The sequence below is a fragment of the Papaver somniferum genome, chromosome 6 (assembly GCF_003573695.1).
Source record: "Papaver somniferum cultivar HN1 chromosome 6, ASM357369v1, whole genome shotgun sequence".
NCBI classification, from domain to species: domain Eukaryota; kingdom Viridiplantae; phylum Streptophyta; class Magnoliopsida; order Ranunculales; family Papaveraceae; genus Papaver; species Papaver somniferum.
Window position 1 is genome coordinate 12,740,130 of NC_039363.1, and position 24,138 is coordinate 12,764,267.

At 38.0% G+C, this 24,138-nt stretch overlaps 2 protein-coding genes, 1 long non-coding RNA gene, 1 other non-coding gene and 1 pseudogene across 5 annotated transcripts; 2 read left to right on the forward strand and 3 right to left on the reverse strand.

The window, feature by feature from the left end:
* Window positions 1-382: 382 nt before the first annotated feature.
* On the reverse strand, window positions 383-4,846 carry LOC113285440. 2 transcript variants are annotated; one of them, XR_003328658.1, is made up of 13 exons: window positions 4,620-4,846; window positions 4,389-4,519; window positions 4,099-4,260; window positions 3,763-4,004; window positions 3,629-3,684; window positions 3,488-3,544; window positions 3,242-3,275; window positions 3,124-3,160; window positions 2,543-3,032; window positions 2,035-2,185; window positions 1,288-1,390; window positions 875-956; window positions 383-708 (listed from the first exon to the last, which is right to left on the reverse strand). It is a non-coding gene; the product is annotated as an uncharacterized LOC113285440 (long non-coding RNA). The 2 variants fall into 2 exon arrangements; XR_003328657.1 differs by having other exon boundaries at window positions 2,035-3,032.
* A 7,463-nt stretch (window positions 4,847-12,309) lies between these two features.
* On the reverse strand, window positions 12,310-13,467 carry LOC113286952 (chlorophyll a-b binding protein, chloroplastic-like). The gene has a single exon (XM_026535608.1). It carries the CDS (start codon window positions 13,279-13,281, stop codon window positions 12,487-12,489), a length of 795 nt encoding a protein of 264 aa, XP_026391393.1. The 5' UTR covers window positions 13,282-13,467; the 3' UTR covers window positions 12,310-12,486.
* A 488-nt stretch (window positions 13,468-13,955) lies between these two features.
* Window positions 13,956-14,027, forward strand: TRNAP-AGG. Its single transcript has one exon. It is a non-coding gene; the product is annotated as a tRNA-Pro (tRNA).
* A 613-nt stretch (window positions 14,028-14,640) lies between these two features.
* On the forward strand, window positions 14,641-15,354 carry LOC113290496. Its single transcript, XM_026540096.1, has one exon. The coding sequence runs from the start codon at window positions 14,641-14,643 to the stop codon at window positions 15,352-15,354; it is 714 nt and encodes a 237-aa protein (XP_026395881.1).
* A 1,116-nt stretch (window positions 15,355-16,470) lies between these two features.
* On the reverse strand, window positions 16,471-19,361 carry LOC113290497 (annotated as a pseudogene).
* Window positions 19,362-24,138: the final 4,777 nt, after the last annotated feature.

Here is a 24,138-nt window from a genome sequence, read left to right on the forward strand (position 1 = left end):
TTTTCGGTCGCAACAGTTAGTATCTGTTGCAACGTAAAATTGTCGCAACATTTTGAAACACTTGAAAATTAGGAGGTCGCAACAGTTAACAACAGTTACGAAATAAGGAGTTCGCAACAGTGTGCTGTGGTTGCGAAATGTTTGCAACATCAAAAAAATAGTGGTTTTGACCGGCCAACCAGGTCTCAACTACACTCCCCTGTAACAAAACCAAGTTTCCCTGACTATCAAAGTCAGTCAAATCAATTTTTTAATCCAACAAAACTATCAAAAAAAATATTTGTTCTAGAATTTAATCCACGATGTCATTCAATGATCAACTCCATATACACAAAAATTAAGAACCACGTTACAAAAGTTCTTAGGACATACAAATTTTGTGTGTGGCATCAAAAGATCTTATTCATAACATAAGGATCTTATTCAGTGTGATTCTACAAGGTTTGATATCACTCTGTAAGTTTATTTAATCAATAACTTCAACAAGTACCATACCTTCCGAGTAGAGAGTTGATAAATGATGACTTCCCAACACCTTTTAGGTCCAAAGATGAAGTACTGGAAAACATTTCTATCTGATTGTTGCTTCTTGCGATCTAACCTTCTTCGTCTGGTTATATGCAGGACAAAGGCAATGTTTCCTTAGTATCCGATGTAAACCAAATTGGCTACACTTTTAACCGGATCTAACAATGTCATAAGGGTCCACTGCATTTACATTTATTGCATTTAAAGAAGTGAAATTCCAAACTGACACAATGCAGGGAAAGCACACTTGAAAAACTTAAAAGGAATAAAAGAATAAACTCCAGCAAATGAAAATCTTTTATTTCTTTGAGAAAGCAAACAAAGCGAAAGTAGTGAATGCACATACCTGTGCCAAGAATCCATCAAAGGATTATTCTCCTAATGCAGTCTTCTCTGCAGATTCCTTATGTGGAGCTTTACTCCTAGGACTGTAATTCCAAAATATAAGTAATATTAGGTTTCATATGAGAGTGAGCACAATAAAAATATTCTCAGAAGCGCAGTGAAATAAAGATTGATTCATAAAAAATATTTCAATTAAATTGTTATGTTTGCTTCTTTCTTTTGTTCATATGCACATGCACAGTTATGAAAATTTAGTAAGACTGTTGATAGTGCACTTGCAAGCAACAAATGATCTGAGGCTGCTAGCCAGTTCGTAGAAATGACGGTTTTGCAGAAATGTGTAGCATCTAATACATGTTGCGAAATCATAACAATGCGGTAAAAAAATAAAAAATAGCTAGTTTAAAATATCACCTTTCTGGTGGAGTTGAAAAAAGTTCATTAAGTTCAGCAGGTCGTAATGCGCCACCCTAGTAGACAGTGGTGCAGGGATGCAGAGCTGACACTCCCTATATTCCTGAACACATTTCATCAAGAAGATTAGTAGGCATATAAAAACAGACGAAAGATAAGTTCTAACTATTCGATTATACTGCGAGTCATGGATAAGAACTCGGTCCAAGTGTAGCGCCTTAGTTCTTGTTTCTTAAAATTTTATCAAGCCACTAAAACATATCTCCTAGAGTTCTAGTAACTTTCAACTACAAAACAGCTGCACTAACTGTCCAAAACATGAACTATTCTAGAATGTTTTCAGAACTTATATTTTGGCTCGTAGTTTACAATTAGAGGGTTAACAATCGAAAATTTTCTAACTTGAACTATATGTGCATTTCTCATTCCTGCATTACCCATAGTAAGAATCCAAATTACTTAATCAAAAAACAGTAACTACCGCTACATTTAAGAGCCTACCAAGAAGTTAACCAGAAGCATACTAAGCTAATATTTCGTATTCTTTGATCACAGGTTCATAATTCAGAAATGTGGACAGTTATGATTGTAGGCCATATAGAAACCTCAAATTATAAATAATCTTAGAATGCATTGATAAAAATTAAATGACTAAGAGATAAAAAAAAAACATATTATTACACGATGTGATGGAAGTACCGCAACATTACTACTAGTTTGAATCAATGGGGAACAAGAATTAAATACCTGTCATACAAATGGGTTATGGATTTGTTTCTTGTCCACCTTGATTGCTGCTTGCCATTTCATATTCTTGTAATAGACACCTCTCAGCAAGTATGTCCCATGTTCTGAGAAGTTTTTTGCCGATGCATATTTCTACGTTTGATACCTTGGACTAGAAATTAATAATGTTTTTTTAGTGGAAAGATTGTAGAATATTTAAATAGTCATTGGATTATACAACCGTGTCTGCAAAACTTCTTTTTGGTTATGCTAAAATATGTAGTAAAGTCATAAATGGTACACCGCTCACAGTAGATGCATGAATTCCAAATAGGCCAGTGTCAAGTGTAGATGCTGCTGAATACAGAAAATGACTGAATCTGGTGATACTCTATTCAGAACTAGTTACATCAGAATCCATGTAAAAAAAATTTGCCATCATTAATAAATAAACGACAACAGACTGATAATGCTTCAGAGAAACTATGATACACCAGAAACATATAAGGAAACACAAATTTAGACTTACACAGCCGTGAGTGCATCCCTTTCCCGGGCCACCAGCTGAAAAGGATCCGCCTCCTCCCATTAAAAATGTAGAAAGATGAGCAGATTAAGATCTTTAAAGGATAAAGCAACGAGATACATGTGAGGATATTTCTAAGCCAAAAAGAAATATTATTTAGTTAATCAGTAATAGTGTGAAAGTCCCAAGACAAACTGCGGAACCTGAAGTACAGTAGCAGCCCATGGGATCCTTCTTGTTAAGCTAACCCCGGGGAACTTCAATTGCAAGGGCAACATGAGTTACCACTTGTCATATAAGGAAAATAAAGAACTGGTCAAGAAGAACCTTAACCAATTGAAGGGCAATACGAGACGAATTCCCAGCGTCCAGTATATGAAAGTACGAAAAGATTTATATACACCGGTGAAGCAGCCGCAATATGGGAATCACCTCCTACATATTTAGCATCGGAGAGGTATAGTCTATGTACTTGGTGTTCGAAGAGGATCACCTGTAGGGTAATTTAACCCTTTATAATTTAGACATAGAAGTTCTCACACAATCTCAAAGTAAACTAACGATATATAAGCATTAAGACATACTTCAGGTAAACACCGATATAGTGATCCAAAGAAGGCCCTGCAATGAAATTGCGCCATTTCAATACAGGTCTACATGAAAGATAAACTTAATAAAATGTTAAAAAGAACCAAGACGTACTTCAATGTCAGTCTTGGATTATGAGAGGAACTGTCTGCATAGAAAAGCCACTGTTTGATTAGCGACAACCGGTACAGATTAAAGTCAGTGAGTAAAGTATTCGAAAAATGACAATTGTCCAACTCATGCATGCACCAAAATACATGCTATACTGTACTAATTCTGAACCAAGCAACTAAGCTTTAGAGTATAAAAATGATCCAAAAACAAGGTCCATTTCAGATAAGAGGTTAAAAGAATTCCAACCTGCACCGCTGAGATGCTAATAACACCATTAATAACTCCATCCATGAAACCCAAGTCCTGAAACCAAAAAGTGACAAATGTTTATAACATCAAATAGTTAATAAACGTTGATAGAAAGAGGAAAGGAACAAGAAGAATTACCTGACCCATATCGCTTAGCAAAAGATCACCATCTACTTCCCGCTCCAGCGCAATATCTATTATCAAAACGAGATTTAGATTAATAAAATGAAGATCTAGCACAAGCAAATCAAATTAACAAAAAAAAAACTGACTGTTTCACTAGCATTGAATCAGATATGTGTAAACCAATCCATTGGTGTCCACTCTCAGATTATGTTTCTCCGCTTAGTCTAGAGCCACAGCCTAAAACAAAACACAAAGTAAACAATCAAAAACTAATCCCAAACTTCAGCTGTCAACTAATAAAATCACAAATTTAAGTATCAAGGAGCATCCACAGAACATCATCCCCGGGCAACGCAAGAAGCTCTAATACTCTTTCAGACAGATTTTCCTTTACACCACAAAATCGACTAGAATTAGTAAACGAAATCAAATTATTTGACTAGAATTGCTAAAAATATGTTGAGGAATTATGATTATTAAACCTGAATTTCAGTATACAACAAGAAGAGGTATGTTTCCTAGCTCCATGACAGTTTTGTGCACCAAAGCTGAATGGTACTTCTGTTTGTTAGTCTTGATAGTAGCCAGAACAACACCTGAATCTTTTCCAGCTTGAACTGAAATAGACTTTGCAGTAGCTAACTCTACAATACACCAAATTACCACCAACATCAACAAATCATTAGCAAAAACCCTAAAATCTAAACAACGGAATTGAAATAAAACCCAAATCAGAACTCAACAGTACAAGACCAGCTGTTGTTTTTCTTACCAAAGTGTTTGAAGGTGTTAACGTTGTATAGATTATTAGGTTCTTTCTGAACTGAACCATTTGATTTCTATTTCCAAACTCTTTGACGAGGAAAGCGTCATTCCTCTTCACGATCTCTCAAATCAAAAACCCTAAAAATTTGGGGATTTCACACAAATCAGATTCAATCAAACCCAGAATCAAAAATTAAACATAGGGATGAAATCAAGCGAGACACTTTATTATACTTACAAGGAATTGAGAATTTTAGGGCCTTTCTTCTTCTCTGTGTTGCTGCTCTTGAGAGTTTTTGGAAACGACATAAGAGAGACTGAACCCTAAAACAACTTTTGTAGGTAAACCTTGAAACCCTAAGGCGAAAAATAAATAGGTCGGCTTGATCTGAAATTTGAGATCTCTGAAACCTATGAATTTCAGACATGACAGAAGCGAATGAGAGACGGAAGAGAATGAGAGATGAGAACGAGAGAGAATGAGAGATGAGAATGAGAGAGAATAGAGTTTGATGATAATAATAGGCTAAAACCGAGTCAGTTTCACATCTGAATGGGCTGACATCGAGTCAGCTTAAATGTATGTGCAGCCACACTCACGAGTCGCACGCGTACAACCCAATTTAGTTGCGAATCGTAACAGTTTAAAACAGTTGCGAGTTTTGTAACTGCATGAACTGTTGCAAACAATTTGCAACTCAAAATTCGCAACAGGGACTAAGCTGTTGCGACTTCTAGTTACTAATCCCTGAATTTGGTGTAATGGTACTAAATACTACGAGTCTTCTTCCAGAGTTTGAGGAAGCATCTCTCGATCTTCATGAGCAGACAAGTTATGTTGGTGTCTACTTTTCCATTCAACACGATCATAGGCTTCATCTTCCTCACCAGGAATATGAATATGAATCTTGGAAGAAGGACTACTACCATCAGTATTGATCCAAAATGGATTGTTGGTGGAATTTCCTTCAGAATGAATGCGTGTTGGTTCCTTCGATAGTTGATCTGTGAGGACTTTCAAGAGCGCAAATACTTCGTCCTGCATCTTGACAATAGTAGCTTGATTCCTGACAATATCATTAAGGATTTTCATCAAATCATGAATAGTTGTTAAATATCGAGACTCCATAGCCTCGACAAGGGTTTTGAATGAAAGAACGGTTTCATGAATAACATGTGAAGTATTGTCAGTGCTGGGAGAAGTAAAATTGGGATTGAGGGTTTCTGAACCATTTCTAAGATCAACCATCTTGAGAAATTTAGGAAACTGAAAACGGAATAGGGAAAATGATTTATTTATTTTTTTGCAACCGAGAGATTAATCTCCCGCTGTGGTCGCCAATTGTTTTGTGGTAAAAACTGTTTCTACTGGTTTTGGTAAATACACTGCAAGGGAGTGCTTTTAGGTTCGAGAAATCAATCTGTAAGACTCTAGCCTAAACCAAGAAATGGTCGTTCCAGATTAAATTCGGTCACAAGGTGAAGGAGAAGGGTTGATCTTAGGGAGGGAAGCGAAGAAGGTGTTGAGATTATGAAGGTGTTGGATGTTTATGACTTGTATCAGAATGATGAACTGGCTTGCACAATGTAAGCTATCAGTCCTAGGTGTTTTCTGGATACGGTGATGACAATACTTGGTTTTTCTATGTTGTTTGGAAATAGGTTGGAGAACCTATTTATACAAGTCATTTGAGCGCAATCCTCATCTCGTAGGAAGTGGAGGAAGTTGAGTGATGGAGTAGCGGGGTCGTGTAGATGATTGTACCATAATCACGCCTTTTCCCACTTCCCTCATCATCATTAACCATCCATCTTTCCTGACACGTTCTCGTAATGGGCGCGTTGCACGCCGCACGTTGTAAACCGCCAGACCAATACCCCAGTAAGTATCCCCCAGTTTGTGACATGTTTGATGTCTCGAATGAGCGGGAAGGGTCAAGTCATGGGATCCGCCGTAGGAAATAGCATACGGTGCTATTAGGTGCATTCTCGATGCATGTAATGCATCACTTTTAAGCAAGCAGCTCAAAACAATCGATATGCATGAAGCATCGTTGTTTTAAAGCTTGATTGAGTAAGTCGCGAATTAAGCGTCTTAAAATGGCAGCACGTCCGACCATCTTCGACTGATCGTTTGGAGGCCACATGGGTGGGCCATCATTTGGTCGACCACTCCCTGTGACAGAGAGGCAGACGGCGATCATTGAGGCACTTCATTGATTGCCTAATTTTTAATCCAAGCCATCTGACCAAGCTGGAAAAGTTGGACAGACGAGATGATTTACGGCACATGTTTGCTATCGTTGAAGGAATTTAGGGTTTTTTAGAGGTGCGCAAAGGTCCCTCTCTGGCTTGATTGAATCCAAGCATTGGCGCTACTTTTGAGTGGGCCGATCGAGCATGCGTGGAGAAGGCTCACTGACGTGAATGCCTACACCTCTCGGTCCCACAAAGATTCGATCTAGGCCACTCAATTTGACCGGCAAATATGAGTGGTCGTGATCGATTAGCGACAGAAATATATTTCCGCAAAGCGTTAGTTGGGGTTTAAAGGCCGTGTGACCTATCACCTTTAGGGCATGCTTTTCGAGGCACCGGTTCCCATTCTTCATAGGTCGGCCGGTCACACGTAAAGGTAGGCCCACGGTGATCATGTTGACATCCTTGTGATCTCTTGAGTCTATATTTACACCGTCCGTTTTGGCTGGTGACGATGGATGGTCACGATCAATTCACGACAGATGTGTGTTTCCGAAAATCTTAATTAGGGTTTTGAAACATCCACGTCCGCACGACTTTGACCCAACGGTTTTGCATGCTGTTGTCCTCCTTTGGGGAGATCGATCGTGTGGGGACAACGTTGGGCTGACGGTGAACTTATGTGCACCTTCCTAATGGTCCAAAACACGATCTAAGCCATCCAAATAGACTGGCCAAGTTGGATGGTTGTGATCGATTTAATACGCTTGTGGATTTCCGCGACCCAATTTAGGGTTTGGAAGCATCACGCCTGCCATGGTTTGGGCGAGCGTTTCACTGCTCAATGGCCCCACCATGGACAAGTCGTTCGAGGAAGGGGAAAGTGGGGCCGGAGGTGTGCATGTCAACATTCCCCTAATTGCTCTTGTGATCATCTAACCCGTCCAAGCAAGCATGCGAAGTTGGATGGTTGCGATGATTTTGAGACTGTCTTGGACAGTTCAAATTCGTTTGAGCTTCTCTTTAACCAGCACGACTTCCCTACTTAGGTTTAGCGTTTTGATGCGCTGGGAGATGCATGGTGATGCTCGGCTGGTCAGCGCATTAGTGGGCCCGCCGGTGGTCATCGCGGTAATTGTCTATTTCTGCCAAGGTTTGGTTAGGCTTGTTAAATCGTGTGGCCAACTTGTATGGCCGTGATCGTTTCTGAGACTGATATGGACAGTCTAGATTTTCCTTAAGGGAATTAAGCGTGTTCGATCTGGCCAACTTTTAATTAAAAGGTGTGCGAACGCGCTGATCTCTCTGTCAGAGGGTGGTGTAGCCTATGTGAGTGTTTTCATGCAGGTCTCAATACTGACACTTCGGTAGATTTATGCTACTCTATTGCGACCGAACATTTAATCGTCATGTCATGCCAATATTGAGAGTTCGCTGGGGAACATAGCATAGGAAAACACTAGGCAGACCATGCATTAGTGAATAATGCTGGTGCAAGATAAAATTTATAGAATATTTGGGATTGTGTCTACATGCATCATTCTGAGTAAATTTTATATACATAAATATATTGAAATTCTCAATACATATATGAGCGAAGAGGCTTAGGCACTCAACACTATTAAATGGCTCCATTTCATTAGTGAGTAATGCAACTAGGAGTTTAAATACTCGTTAGGCTCTATACTAGTGAACAATTCATCTAGGATCTTGAGTTTCAAACAATATGAAGAGCATCATAGGAATTCATCAGATTTTGATATATTCTTCAAATTCCCTGCGGAATATGGACATATCAAGATCTATTACTTCCGATGTCGGGTCAGGTAGATAGACTTTTACAATGTTCGCCCTAAACTAAAAACCACCATCAACAGTATGCAAGCATAAACTGGTATGCAAACTTATTTCCCTGGATTTTATTACAAGATTTAAGTTTGCAAACTGGTATGCAAACTGTTGAAGGCCAAAATTCACGATTAGGGTCTTTCTTTCGTAATTCAGGGTCGGGTTCCTTAACCGACTAGAATACTTGGATGCTAAGCATTGTAAACCTATATAAATAGGTATTAGGACTTTCATATCATATCATCTCATATCATAAGCTAGGGTTTATTCTACATCGAAAACCTAGGGTTTACCCCTTTAGGAATGAATCATCTTCTTTGTAATATGAATAGCTAAATCCTTTGTTGATTAAGGATGTATTCAATGTTCCAAGCGTGAAGCTTTATTATTAATACAAATCTATTGAGATTTTCTATCATCATTGTTTGTTTTTACCATATCTAGGTTTTATGAATGATTCTTAGATTGATTTGGGATGCATACTAGATTAGTCTATTGATTTTTCTATCACTAATAGAAGTTATGAGATAAGTAATCGTCGATTAACTCTCTACACAAGTAGAAATCGTGAGACCTTGCATAGGGATTTTATGGAGCACTTGCGAGTGAATACAACACCAATAATTGAACCTTGATCTAAGAGTTTAACTACTGGGATCAACCTAAATTCACAAAGTTTAAGGCGTTCGATTGGATGACACCTTGAGTGATCTACTACTTGGTGGTTCGTTGAATAGAATCTGGTAGTCGAGAACTTCCGTGTCCAGTGATAAAATGAGTTTTGGCGATAATACTGATCTAGATGTTATTCTACGGCTGGTGATGAATGGTTCTTACGAACGATATATAAGTATTTTAATCTTGTTAACGCTTGGTAACGGCGAAGGATTCCTTGATCATCTCTTTTATCTCTTATTGTCTTTATATTTATATATCTTATAAACCAAAACTCCCCTTTATTATTTACTTTATTTTGCTAATACAAATAATCCATCAATTATACAGCTCTCTATGGGAACGGTCTCTTACTACTGCTATATTATTAGTTAATTAGTGAAAAATATATTAATTAATTTGTTAAGCCTATGACAGCCCAATCAAATAATTTCATGAAAAGGAATACTAATAGATTGTTGGTTGGCACTAGCTGATGTTGAAGAGGAAGGATAATGGTTCAAGATAGCATTGACCTTTGCCGTACTGATAGAAGTAAAATAAAGTTGGAGCTAAGAAAAATGTAAGCTATAATTTTTTAAATCTATCAATTTGGCGTTCAGCTAGTTTTGGTTGTTGATTGGTGTTAAATTGTATCACTATGTGGCTTCATTTCATGATCTTGATTTTTGATTTTTTTGATAGGGGGATTCTGGTTTCGGAATTCTTATGGGTTATATAGGAAATTCTGTATTAGGGTTATAAGAATTGGAAATGCTAGGTTAACCGCGCGTTTTATCCCGACAAAATTACCGACTAAGACAAATGCTAGGATCTATTCTATACACCTTTATCATCCAAATGTTAGAATCATATCTCTACCGGAAAAAATTATGGGACAAAACGCGGTCAGTCTATCTCTATCACTTCCCTACAAGAGATCTCGTTTTCTCTTTTATTTTCTTTTGAGCAATTTTTGGGTACCTACCAATTTTGGCCAATAATGTTGTCAGGAAGTTAAAGCTGATTATAAACGAATGAAGAAATGAAAGAGACTGTACGTATCATTTTCCGACGCATGACAATTGCAACAACAACAGGTAACTTTTAGTTTGGTTGGCTCATCGTATATATACGATTGTAACAAAAAGAAAAGAAAAAAAAATTATTTATTCCCTCTAATTTTTGAAAAAGGATATTTTTACATTTTTCATTTTAGCTTAAAAATAAGTTGAATTGAAAAAATGATAGTATTTCAATTTTAAAAACGGAAATAGTATTAAACTTTTCAACTCATTTCATAAATCAATCAAATTTGGTGATTCTAAGAGGGAGGTGCCACGTGGGACACATTGATTTTGAAGGATTTTCTCCTCACTTTCAATACATGTTGTAGAGGCCTCCGTAGTCTGTTGAATTATTTCTCTAAGTTATACTCCTTCCGCCTAAGACTAAGGTTTAGTGTTTTTTTTCGAGGAAGGACCGTTCGTACATTTATTATCACAGTATCTCACATGTTGGATGTCATTTTTGCGAATAAAAACCAAACCGTAAAAGATTGAAGCTAATATTTTGAGGATATGTTCCTCTTACCAAGTTTTACATACCTACCAAAAATGAGCACATTCCGAAATATAAATCATCATAATCTATCGTTTTTAATTTGGGCAGTCAGAAATCCGCAGATTTTCAACGGCTCATTTTCAAAGTAACTTGTTATAGGGGCGGCATGATTTATTAGAGGGGCGGCAGTGTGATAGTAATGTCCCTCTAGTTGGTTAGGAGATGTCCTATAGGGGTGTAAATGAACTAGATTACCCCCATTTTTTAACCTAAATCAAAGCTAAATTGAAAATTTGTTTTCTTTCTTCTTCTCTTCTCCTCCTTCCATCAACCGTAACCTCCATTAAAACTCAAAATTTCATCGTCTTCGATTAATCGACAATTCGAAAATTAATCAGATATAGTGTAATGACTTATATGAGGTATGTTTTGAAAACCCAGTTATGATTTGGTTTATTTTGTTCGATTTAAGTTTAGTTTCTATCAAAAATTAGGGTTTTAGATGAAAATTGAAATTGAAATTTCTGGGTTTATGTGAGTTACGGTTGATTTAAACTCAATTACGAACCGTAATTGGATATTTGATGTTGTTACGGTTGGTAATAGTTCAATTACCAACCGTATGTTCTTATATCTGAGAATTCTCTTCAGTTACGGTTGGTAACCATTTTAGTTTACGAACCATAACTCAGTTACGGTTGGTATCGAGCACTTGATTACCAACCGTAACTGAGTTACGGTTGGTATCGAGCATTTAGTTACCAACCATAACTGGTTTTACAATTGGGTTTTCTTCAAATTTAACTATTTACGGTTGGTAGTTCCTCTTTTACGAACCGTAACTTCGATTTACGGTTGGTTATGAGCAAAATTCCAACCTAATTAGCTCTGAAAATGTAAAAAAATTGAAATTTTTACGTACTTTAGATAACTTTGAGCAACAAAAAGCTAGTTGGGACTAATTTAGAAGTATACCCGGTCATTTTCAGGTCCTGGTTCTTCATTTTGTTGGTTAATTTCTTCAATTGTTGAGATTGACCTTCTCCTCTAATTTTTTTTTTTTTTTTTGACTCTAAAAATCTGATTTTGGTTTTGATTTTGAGTTAATATAAGTGAAATTAATCATTAACACTAAACTTGATTATCATCACTGAACTAGGTTATCAATTATGACGGTTAATTTGTCATTTCCAGTATTTTTTTATAAGGGACACCTTAAATGATCATGTAATGACTCTTTTTGTCCTATTAGAATGCCGCCCCTCTAATAAACCATGCCGCCCCTATAACAAATTACTTTTCAAAGTAGTAGATGATGAGGTTATACGTCTCGGAATAAACTCATTTTCAATAGGAAAGTATAGAATATGATAATAACATATCCTCAAAGTATTAGCTTTAAATCCATTACGGTTTGGTTTTAATTCGCAAAGATATCGTCCAATGTCTGATATAGTGTGATAATAAAAGTACGACTGAATCCTCCTCTTTTTTTCTTAGTCCATTTTAAACGTCATCTTACGTTCAAGAATTTGGCATCTAGATCCGGAAGAATCTGAATACCACATCAAAAGGCGGCTGTTCTTGTGTGATTGCTTGGACTGTTTTGCCATGTTCTCAACCACATTAATTACTGAATAGAGTAAATTGAACAAAGATAAAAATATTAAAGAAGAGTTGCAAAACCATATCAAATTGCAATCTCTGCCGGGTTAAGCTTGAAATAGACACAAATATCATAAACACAACGAAATGTACATTACAAACGCACGTCAAACAATTCTTCAAAATGCAAATTCAAAGACAACACGTTCATTTCATCTGATTGTCGATTAATCAGATCATTTTCCAGGGGCAAAGTTTGTAGCGTAGTTCCATGCGTTGTTGGCAACGGGGTCAGCTAAGTGGTCAGCCAAATTTTCCAGAGGACCCTTTCCAGTCACGATTGCTTGAACAAAGAATCCAAACATGGAGAACATAGCCAATCTCCCGTTCTTAATCTCCTTCACCTTCAATTCAGCGAAAGCTTCTGGGTCATCAGCTAAGCCTAATGGGTCGAAGCTTCCACCAGGGTAAAGTGGGTCCTCCACCTCACCTAATGGTCCTCCTGCAACTCTGTAACCTTCAACTGCTCCCATCAAGATAACTTGTGTTGCCCAAATGGCAAGGATGCTCTGAGCATGAACCAAACTTGAGTTACCCAAGTAGTCCAATCCTCCTTCACTGAAAATTTGTGAACCGGCCTTGAACCAAACGGCTTCACCAAATTTAACACCATTGCGAGACAACAATTCTGGGAAAACACATCCGAGAGCTCCCAACATAGCCCATCTGCAGTGAATGACCTCGAGCTCACGGTTCTTGGCGAAGGTTTCTGGATCAGCAGAAAGCCCGGCAGTGTCCCAACCGTAATCACCGGCAAACTCACCGGTTAAGTATGATGGAGATTCACCAGAGAATGGTCCCAAGTACTTAACACGGTCAGGTCCGTACCATGGGCTAGATGAAACGGTTTTTGGCTTTGCAACGGTTTTTCTCATGGAGATTCTGCCTTCACCGAAAACTTCAGAGCTGGAAGGAACAAGTGCCTTACCGGCCAATGCGGGTGAAGATAGAGCCATTGTAGAAGCTGCCATGGCTAACTGATATATGGATGGATGAGCGAAATTGAAGTGCTAGCTAACGATTGTAAGAGAGATGATGTTTTTGGTTGTTGCAGTTGGGTTGTTTAAATAGAGTACTCGAAATGGCAAGTTTTTTGAACAAGAGATCTTAAACTGCTTTCTTACTGGTTGAGACAGATTTTAGAGCTTGATTATCTTTGTCCAGTTGGCCACATCTCTAAGCCATGAATGAAGTTCCTTGTTGTGTGTACAGATGTTTGGTTTCAAATTGACTCCATATCCAAAATCTGCTAGGTTCGGTATAGACCAGGGGTTGAGACATCCAATTGGAGCGTGACACGTTTCTAATACGTTATCACTTAGAGATTTCGCAAGGAAACATGCAGGGCAACATAATTTGGAACACCCAAAATATAGTAGAAGTAAAGGTAATTATTTACTAAAAAAAATAAAAGAATCATCTATCAGAAGGAAATAAGAAAAACCGAGTCTTTTTATCTCAAGCTCTCAACAGTTTTGCATGGATTAAAATTAAGATTGTAAAGGAATATAGCCTTTCACCAACAATTTACCTCTTTTGAAATAATGGAATTTCATCATCATACCAGGTAGACTATACCGGAGAGTCCTTATAGGTTTTAGTTAAACTGTTATAAATAACCAAGACATAAAGGAAAATCGCAAAAGGGCAATTGGTCTAGTGGTATGATTCTCGCTTAGGGTGCGAGAGGTCCCGAGTTCAATTCTCGGATTGCCCCCCAACTATTTTTGTTATTTCACTCTTTTCTTCTGTGAGTTGCATGCATACAGCATCATGCATGTACACTCCTCCCACAATGCCATGAGTCGTATTGTTTCGCCTGATGCAGTAAACTGTTTCCGTGAGATAAAAAGTCCGAGCAACATCTCCTTCCATGTGCGTGTTTTTTTAATATTCGCACATACTCGAGAGTCAACTGAGGCCAACTACAGGAAGTGATAAGCCCTGAGCTGTATTTTATCATCGAGTATTATCAGTTTGTATCTTTTTTTAAAGTGAGACTTTGAAACTTAAATCCCAACTTGGCTTATATAAAATATGCACCAACTATGCCGTAAAAGATTTTATCTTATACCAATAGGTACGTGCATTAATTTAAACTGAATGTACGTAGCTTCCCCATTGTTTCGCTTATGAGACACTGCTAGGGAGTTTTATTAATCCAAGTGTATCTTTTCCAGACGGATGCATGCACAGTTCGCGCTAGCTGTTGGTACAACTACTCCACAGCTGCTTATCATGTACTATTTAATCAGCACACCAAGCCTGTGGTATAGACAGTTTAGATAAAACCAACGAGATACAGAGAGAGAGAGAGAGACACACACATAATGGATCCAAATAAGAAGACTTCTTTACCTGAAGGAAAAGAAACTCTGCAACACTTTACCCATCCTCATGTCCTAATCAAGGAAGCTGTAGCAACAATTTATGAGGGTAACAGTAGGTATTGGTGTAGTAGCTGCGGCATGGGGGGTTCTGGTACTATGTACTACTGCAAGCAATGCGATTACGGTATCCATGAGGATTGTGCAACCTGCCCTGAGTATATCACCTCCAACTTTCACCCTGACCATCAATTGGAAAGGATATGGGAGGGGCCCGTGGAAAGGGAATCGGATTACGGCCAGTTGCGTCCGTGCGGTGTCTGTGGTTATGAAGTCAAAGGTCTCTTCTACAAATGCTCATCTGGTGCTGCTGAAAAGAGTCATGATGACAACGAGGACCATTACTTTTGCATCCACCCTACATGCTCCAAACTTCCATCTCAAATAACTCTCAAGCTTCAATCAGGTCCGGTCATTCCTGATGCGATGTGTTCAATCTGTGGAAACCTTGTTTCTTCCTCTCCTTGGAGTTACATATCTGATCCGAGTGGTCTCAATATCCATCCTCAGTGTGTTACTCTTCCAGACGACAATTATCAATCTGAAGTGGTAGCAAATGTGAATGCGTTGGCAGTTGCTATGGCCACTTCTAATATGATGGCTAGAACAAATGCGAAAATGCTCCAACAATTCAATCGATCATGTACAGGGATCTAACTAGTAGCACTCCTCATGTAATATAAGATTCTGGGATCGGATTGTCCGTATCTTTCGGAGCAACAACGTCTAACACTACTAGCTGTTTGGTGGTCTTTCCACCTCCTTTTCTTCATTTTAACATGGTGTCGGATAGTCCGCCTCTGCATGATCACACTAGATTCAAGTAGTTTTTGGTTTATGTTTCCCCTCCATTTCGTGTATGCTTTCTTTGATTTTTCTCAATAATTCATCCACTTCATCTTGTTTGAATGGATCTTCAATGTGATTCACATCCACGAAAGCACACCTTAGAAAATGTTTTACGAATTTCCAATCTCTGGTCCTACTGAACTCGAGGACCTTAACCAAATTTACATGTCGTTCTTCTGTGAGCGTTGCACCGATGGCAAACCTTATCATGTAACCTCCGCTACAACGTCATGAGTCATACATGTTTTGCCTAATGCATTGATTCGAGTAAGCTACATGTGGATCAACAAATTCAATGTAGGCAACACCCAATGGAGATTAAGATAAGCATTGAACTATTTCTTTGAGGCTAAAATTCCGAGTAACAGCTCCTTCCATGTGCATGTTTTTTATATTCGCATATACTCGAGCTAGAGTCAACTGATGCCATGTACAGGCAATGATGCAAACCCTGAGATGTATTTTTATCATTTATATATAGTACTCCAACTTGGCTAATGGGCTATACAATATCTACCATGCCTAAATGTATACACATGATTACACCAACTATGCCCGCAACTTGGCCGTTATCTTTTTTCTTTCTATACTGGATTGTCAGTCGACTAAGTTTTTTTTATTCTTTTTTAGGAAATCTGTATTAAAAAAAGTATCAACCAGAGTTTCATTGACCTGTACTCAGTGTACCTAGTCCTGATACTAGTGTCAATGATGCCAGATTTTGAGGAGAATGAAGTCTATGCAACTGATATAGTTGCCGGAAACGGAGAAGAGAATCTTAAGTTCTTAACCACTTTATTGAATACAGTACTGTTGAACAAAAGGAAAGAAAAATAAAATAGCAAACAAATTAAAACCTTTTGAATTTGCAAATACCGGCCACTGGGGAGAGTTTTCCGTCCATGCATGAATTGAGCAATCTTCTTAAAGAGAGGAACATGAGAGTTTAGTATCGACAGAGTGAGCGATCTTTTTAAAGAGAGAAACATGTTTGGCGAAAAGAGTAAGTTTTACATCTACGCCACCATCTTCGGTGCATGCAGGTGTAAAAACCAATAAACCTTCGAATGGACTATTGGGATGAATTATTGCACAAGGACTTCCACTACCAAAACCAATATCATGAATTGGAAACCCCAAACAACTATCCACTTCCAAATTTGGACACAGACTGCTTCCCAATTCAGGTATTGTCTCTTGCAGCTCGCCACCTTGATATTCTACTGCTCCAAAATCGATAAATGATTTGAAGTACCTATCATTGATAAAACTTACTTCATCCGAGATCGCTTTGGCGATATATGCATGACTCTCATTCAATAGTTCCTTCACCAGGGGCGGAACTATGCCCAGACTAGGGCTGGCTCAAAACCCTTTTTTCACTACCTATTTTACTTGGGCCGATAAAAATAAGCCCAATTAATAGGTTTAAGCCACCCCTAAAAACCCAAAGCCATCCCCAAGTTAAATTTCGAACCATAATATTGGGCATATCAAAAACTTTATAGGCATACAAAGTCATTTTCCTAACCAGGGTGTATTGATAAGGGGTGTCTAATGGGTATGCAATGACCTATATACCCTTAAACACTTCGAAAATATTGATTTATAGGTTTTAGGTTCGACTGACTCGTGTTGATGAGTTATCAGCCGAACTTCCCGCTGTAGGCTGAATTCTTTCGATCTTGTTTTGATCATAACTTCTTCGTCCAATGTCGGAATGTCCTCATTCTTTTTGCGTTATCTTCGTATTTTTATTCTCTTGAAGATGAAGATAAAATCTACTTGATTTTAATGGGTTAAAATCTACGATTTTCATTATATAAGCTGAACCATTAACATTTTTTATTCATGAACTCTCAGGAACAGGTTCGGCTTACATCTATGAGCCGAACCAACCCATTGATGAACAGTTCGGCTTACATCTATGAGCCGAACCTCACATAATTTTCTTCCAGATCACACAGGACTAGGTTCGGCTCATTATGATATTTTTAAACAAGCCGAACTAGTTGGTTCGGCTCATAACAATAACACTTTCAGCTTGTCGAACTGTTCATTAGTTGTCAATATCCAGGTTTCAGATCAAGGTTCGGCACATAATTTAGGTGAGTTGTAAGCCGAACCTAGGTTCGGCGCATAATTTAGTTGCGTTGTGAGCCGAACCTAGGTTCGGCGCATAATGTTGTTGTTTTTTAAGCCGAACGGTTCTTCAAATTTTCAGCCTGAAAGTGTATATGAACAGTTCGACTGATACGATTTTCATTATATAAGCCGAACCATTAACATTTTTTATTCCAGAACTCTCAGGAATAGGTTCGGCTTTCTAGGAAAATTTTATACAAGCCGAACTAGTGTCTAGAAAATGTTCGGCGCATACCTAAACAGTTTCAGCTAGCCGAACTGTTCATAAAGGGATCGGTTCGGCTCATAAATGTAAGTCGAACCTTTTCATCCTCCATTGAATCATTCTCGTAATCTAGGAAATCAACCATTTGGGAATCATTGTTGTATTTGATGTGTATTTTCCTAGATTTTTTAGATGATATATGACACTCCTCATCCTCCATTGAATCAAGAATTAGAATTTTCTCACTTTCTCCTTCTCTTTCTCTCCTTCTTAACCAAACCAAAACTTTGATTTTTTTTTTCTCAAATTTTTCATCTAAACAACTCTTATAATTCTGAAAATTATTTTAATCACTAAATAAAATATTTAATCACTAATCAAGATTATTAACACTAATACGTAAAGGGCAGATTTGCCATTAAAAAAAATTTGGGTTAAGGGGTTATCTGATTTTGCTATTTCACAACCTTTTTTGTCTTCATTCAGTATGCCTTGGAAGATTTTGGTATGCCCAATATTATGGTTCTACATTTCCAAATCGGCCACTGCTTCACCTTCAATCTTGGATAAGCCCAAAGAACTAAATTACCAAAATATTCCATGGGTACTGCTGGTTTAGATATTCGTGTTCTTCCATTCACGGCTATCCTCACCTGACTTGACTCTTCTAGGCCAAGTCCTCTAACTTGAGTTACCTTCTTCCATACATGTGAGTACTATATCTTTGATCGGGGTTATTATTTACCATAACTTTCAGCTTGTTTATAAACTCAATAGGGTAATTAATAATCACAGTTTCAAGTGAAGACGAAGAGATCCCTTTGGTAATATCGAGATTAATGGTAGTCTTTTTGAACTCAATTGAACCATGATCAAATTCAACTCTAGGTGGGTTTCTTGGTTGAGAAACAGTGAACCGGTCATGATAAGGAATGTCGAGACCACGCACCATTCTAGACCATGAAACAAAGAATGAACAAAAGATGGATAGGCCATCAGCAACCCGATGATGAACGGTGAAGCCCAAAACTAGACCACCACATGCGTAACGATTGAGTTGAATCTGACACAACTCTTTAACTCCTTTAACTGGTAGTAGAAGATGACTACTATCTTTCGATGTATCGAATGGGAGTTGCCCAGCTAGTATATCAGGGAAGTAAGTTTCAACTATGCGAACACCGGCGTTATTCAGAACGATACATGGTCCGCCTAGATTATCAACTAGGAACCTTCCAGCCAAGTGTGGGTAATGAACAAGGACTTTTGAGAGTGCATCTTTCAAGACTTCATTTGATGGAATAGGAGGTTTAAATACTATATAAAAACCTACATGACAGTCATGAGTAACTTTATCAGAGATTGTAAGTGGGGTTATTTCATTGGATTTTCGTTCAACACCAGATGATGTTGGAGAAGAAGAATAGTGCTTCAAGATGGCATTGCTGATCAATTCATTTTCCATAGTATTGGTTAAGAAAAAATTGGAGTTTAGGAGAATGTAAAAGGAATTCTTTAGATCTATTATTTGGTGATAATGCATCTTAGTTGACAATATATAGAAAAATATACGATTTCACATGGAATTCCTTAAACTTGGTGCAGTTGATCGGCGTTAACGCAGGAGATAATATATTCAATTTCACATGGATCATAACCCCTATTCAGACCCACCCCCACTAGACCTGTCCCTCAGCAGATGCGCACATCAGGTGCATGCATGACTGCAGGAGGAGTTGGAAATTCTGGCATTAACTGATTTTGTTTGCTTGGGAAGTGGTTGGTACTTGGATAGTTGAGAAAAACATTTACTGAAGCCTGACGCAACGCCTGCCTTTTACAGCGTGTATTCGATTAGGATTTATATGGATATCTATCCATCCTAAAAACTCCTAGGTTTTTCCACCACCGCCACCCGCCACCACTACTACCGACCACTATCACCACCACAAACCGCCAACTAGCACCATCAACAACAACAACAACAACCACCACCATTGACCATCAGCACCGACCACCAACAACACCATCACCCTAATGGCAACTGCAAGATGAAACTTAGTTTATATAAAGACAACTCTCTTTATTGATGTTTAGAAAATCTCTCAAAACTAAACACAAGCTCTAACCTTGCTCATATGATCAACCACAACTTTGGTGAGCATATATATATAGAACTATGAATTCCTTTTCCTAGTCCTATTACCTTATTACATGTCTTTCCTTTTCTTATAACTAGATGACTTCTAATTCCCTTAGGATTACATCAATTTCCTAATCTTGTCCTAACCAGCTTGTTAATGACTTCTATGTTGAAGTTTAACCAACATTCTCCCCGTTAAGCTTCAACCTTACCCGTGACATATCTTGTACTCCAATCAATTGTCTCATTTCTTCAAACTTGATCCGAGCTAATGCCTTTGTCAATATATATATATGCTTTCTGCTCAGTTCCAGGTATGTGTTCAACGTTGATGATCTCCTTCTCGATACATTCTCGTATGAAATGATACCTTTTGTGAATGTGTTTCGTCTTCCCATGAAACACTGGATTTTTAATGAGTGCAATTGCAGACTTATTATCAATCTTGATGAGAACTTTTTCAGGTTCTCTTCCTTTGATTTCACCCAACAGTTCTTGAAGACATATTGATTGTTTAGCTGCTTCTGTTGCGGCCATGAACTCAGCTTCACAGGATGAGAGGGATACAGTGTCTTGCTTCTGTGAACACCATGTAATAGGTGCTTCACCTAGATAAAATATATGACCAGTTGTACCTTTTCCATCATTTTGGTCAATATTATGACTGCTGTCACTATACCCAACAGTTTCTTTTGATCCTCCTCGACCATACTTCAATCCATAGCTGATTGTTCCTCTTAGATATCTCAATATATGCTTTATTACATCACCATGAGACTTGCGTGGACTCTGGATATAACGGCTTGCTACTCCCACAGAGAAAGCCAAGTCTGGTCTTGTGTGTAACAAGTATCTAAGGCATCCAACATTTCTTCTATAACTCGTTGGATCAATCTCAGCTTCTTCTTGTGCCTTTGAAACTTTAAGTCCAAACTCCATTGGTATCTTAGTTGGATTACAAGTTTCAAGTCCTCCTTCTTTCAGAATTCTCCTTGCATAAGCTTCTTGTTTAATCTGAATCCCATCTACTCCTTGATGGACTTCTATGCGAAGGTAATAAGTGAGTTTTCCGAGGTCTGACATCTCAAACTTTGATGACATTTCTCTCTTGAACTCATTGATCACCTTAAGGGAGTTGCCAGTCAAAAATAGATCTTCTACATAGACTGCAAACAAGAAGCGTTCCCTTTTCTTCTCTTCCGTATACTGATGTTTCTTTAGAGCACTTAACAAATCTGATTTCTCTTAAGATTTGATCTAACTTTGTATTCCAGGCTCGAGGAGCTTGTCTTAGACCATATAGAGCTTTTGATAACTTATAAACCTTATGCTCTTTTCCTTTTACTTCAAAACCTTCTGGTTGTTCAACATACACATCTTCTCGCAATTCACCATGTAAGAATGTTGTCTTAACGTCTAAGTGGTGAATTTTCCATGAGTTTGATGCAGCTTCTGCTATTAAGAGACGAATTGTCTCTAGTCTAGCAACCGGTGCGAAAACTTCATCAAAGTTTATGCCTGATTCTTGAACGTATCCCTTAGCTACAATTCTTGCCTTATATTTGTTGACAGTACCATCAGCATTCCGTTTTATTTTGAAGATCCACTTAAGACCAATCACTTTTACCCCACCTGGCTTATAAACTAGAAACCAAGTCTTGTTTCTGTTGATTGAAATAATTTCTTCTCTACATGCTTGTGTCCATTTAGTCGAGACCTTTGCTTCCTGAAAATTCCTTGGTCCATCATTAACAAAAAGTAGCATAATCTCACATTCTTCTGCAGCTTGAAGAACATAATCCTCCAGATACTGTGGCTTTTGTATCTGTCTTGTTGATTTTCGCAGTGGAATGAGTTGAGTTATTTCATCGATCTCTCTTCTTCTTCTTCTTCTTCTTCTACTTCTTCTACTTCTTCGTTATTCTCAGTGTTTCATTATTCTCTTCTTCTTCTTGATTAACATCATTGTTTCCATTGGTATTGATGATTATGGGTCCTTCGCTTCATCAATTACTTGACCCCATCTCATGTGAAACATTCCTGGATCCCTACTTGGTCCATCATTAGTTTCTTTCCAGTTCCAGTTTGCTTTTTCATCGAATACCACATCTCGACTCACTATTACTCTTTTCGTTGTTGGATTGAATAATCTGTAAGCTTTGGATCCAGGCTCAATTCCTAGATTCACAAGAGTCTGAGATCGATCATCCAGTTTCTTAAGAGTTGCAGAATCAACTTTTGCGTATGCTTTGCAACCAAACACTCTTAAATGATCTATGTTTGGTTTTCTCTTTCGCAAATTTCATATGGAGTCATGTCTTTCAGAGCTTTCGTAGGTATCCTGTTTATTAGGTATGTGGAGTGTCGTACAGCTTCTCCCCATAGATAATTAGGTACCTGCATAGCCTTTAAATAACTTCTTGTCATCTCCATTAGAGTCCTGTTTCTCCTCTCCACCACTCCGTTTTGTTGTGGTAGCCCTCGAACCATCTTGTTCTGAGACATAGTTTTTAAGGTTCTGCAACTTATGTGTCCTAACCTTGCGTGCCACTTCCATGTCTGATCTTCCAGTCTCATATTCAGACACAATGGCCTTCCAATCTTGAGACTTATCTTGTAGAATCTATTCTGTGAGCGTGAGACTCTAACTAAAAGTCTTCCACTTGGGTCATGAACTGTTAGATAATCTTGTCGCATTCTAACATCACATCCAACTTCTGTAGCTTGTCCTAAACTTATAATGTTGCTTTCTAAGTTTGGGATGAAGTAGATGTTTGTGACAAGCTTCTGTTCTCCGGTCTTGCTCTGAAATATAATTGATCCTTTCCCTTCAATTTCTACAGAAGATCCATCCCCAAACTTCAGTTGTCCTTTGATTTTATCATTGAGTTCAGAAAAGTAGTGTCTCTTACCAGTCATGTGATTGCTGGCTCCATTATCTAAATACCAGATTCCTTCTTCTCCATCCTTTGATTCGTAGTTCTTTGGTATTAGTTTCCCTTCGTTTAAGAATACAACTTCGTGCATGAAAAGAGCTGTATCTGCTTCCCTTGTTTCATTCTTGTTTGTTTCTTCCATCTTTTGTATTCTTTCAGGGCATACAGAGGAGAAGTGTCCTGGTTTATCACATCTGTAACAAATGTTTGATCTATCCTTCTTTTCTTTCCCTTGGTTTTGATCATTCTGACTTGTTGTTCTATCTTGTGAGTTAAACCTTCCTCCCCTTCCTCGGCCTCTGTTTACTCTACCACCTCTTCCACGACCTCTTCCTCTTGTCGCAGAGTTTTGTTGGTAAGAGTTTGTGTACAAGAGTTTTCCTTGAGTTTCTCCATTGTTTTCTTCATCAAGGATTCTCTCTTCATATGCTTTCAATCTTCCAATTATATCTTCATAGCTAGTCTTCTATAAATCTAAGACTTGTTCGAGAGAAGCTATGATATGAATATACTTGGATCTTGGTAAACTATTGAGAAACTTCTTTACCAGTTTATCTTCAACAATGGATTGTCCAAGTGACGCAGCTTTTGAGGCTATCTCTGATAGCTTTCCTGAAAAGCTATCAATAGTATCAGTGTCTTTCATCTTCATTCTTTCAAATTCAGACATTAAGGTTTGCAGACGGGCTTCTTTAACTCGATCAGCTCCGAGATTACGTGCCATATTGCATCCCAAATTTTCTTTGAAGTTTCCTGTTCACCAACTTGTAGAACAAGACATTCTGGTATTGCTTGAAAGAGTAATCCAATGGCAACATTGTTTTTGTCTGGGTCCAATGTACCAGGATCAATTGTTTCCCAAACTTTGTAGATTTTCATCAGTACCTTCATTCTCATGGCCCATAATGTGTAGTTTGTGGCGTTGAGGATTGGAACTTGTATTGATGGTGGCGTGAACTGTTTTACACCCACAATGGTGGTTTCGTTTTCCATGGCTCAGAAACAAGCTTTGATACCACTTAATGGCAACTGCAAGATGAAACTTAGCTTATATAAAGACAACTCTCTTTATTGATGTTTAGAAAATCTCTCAAAACTAAACACAAGCTCTAATCTTGCTCATATGATCAACCACAACTTTGGTGAGCATATATATATAGAAC

Coding starts and splice junctions, on each gene's coding strand:
- LOC113290496 (XM_026540096.1), top strand. CDS start 14,641: ATGGATCCAAATAAGAAGACTTCTTTACCTGAAGGAAAAGAAACTCTG.
- LOC113286952 (XM_026535608.1), bottom strand. CDS start 13,281: ATGGCAGCTTCTACAATGGCTCTATCTTCACCCGCATTGGCCGGTAAG.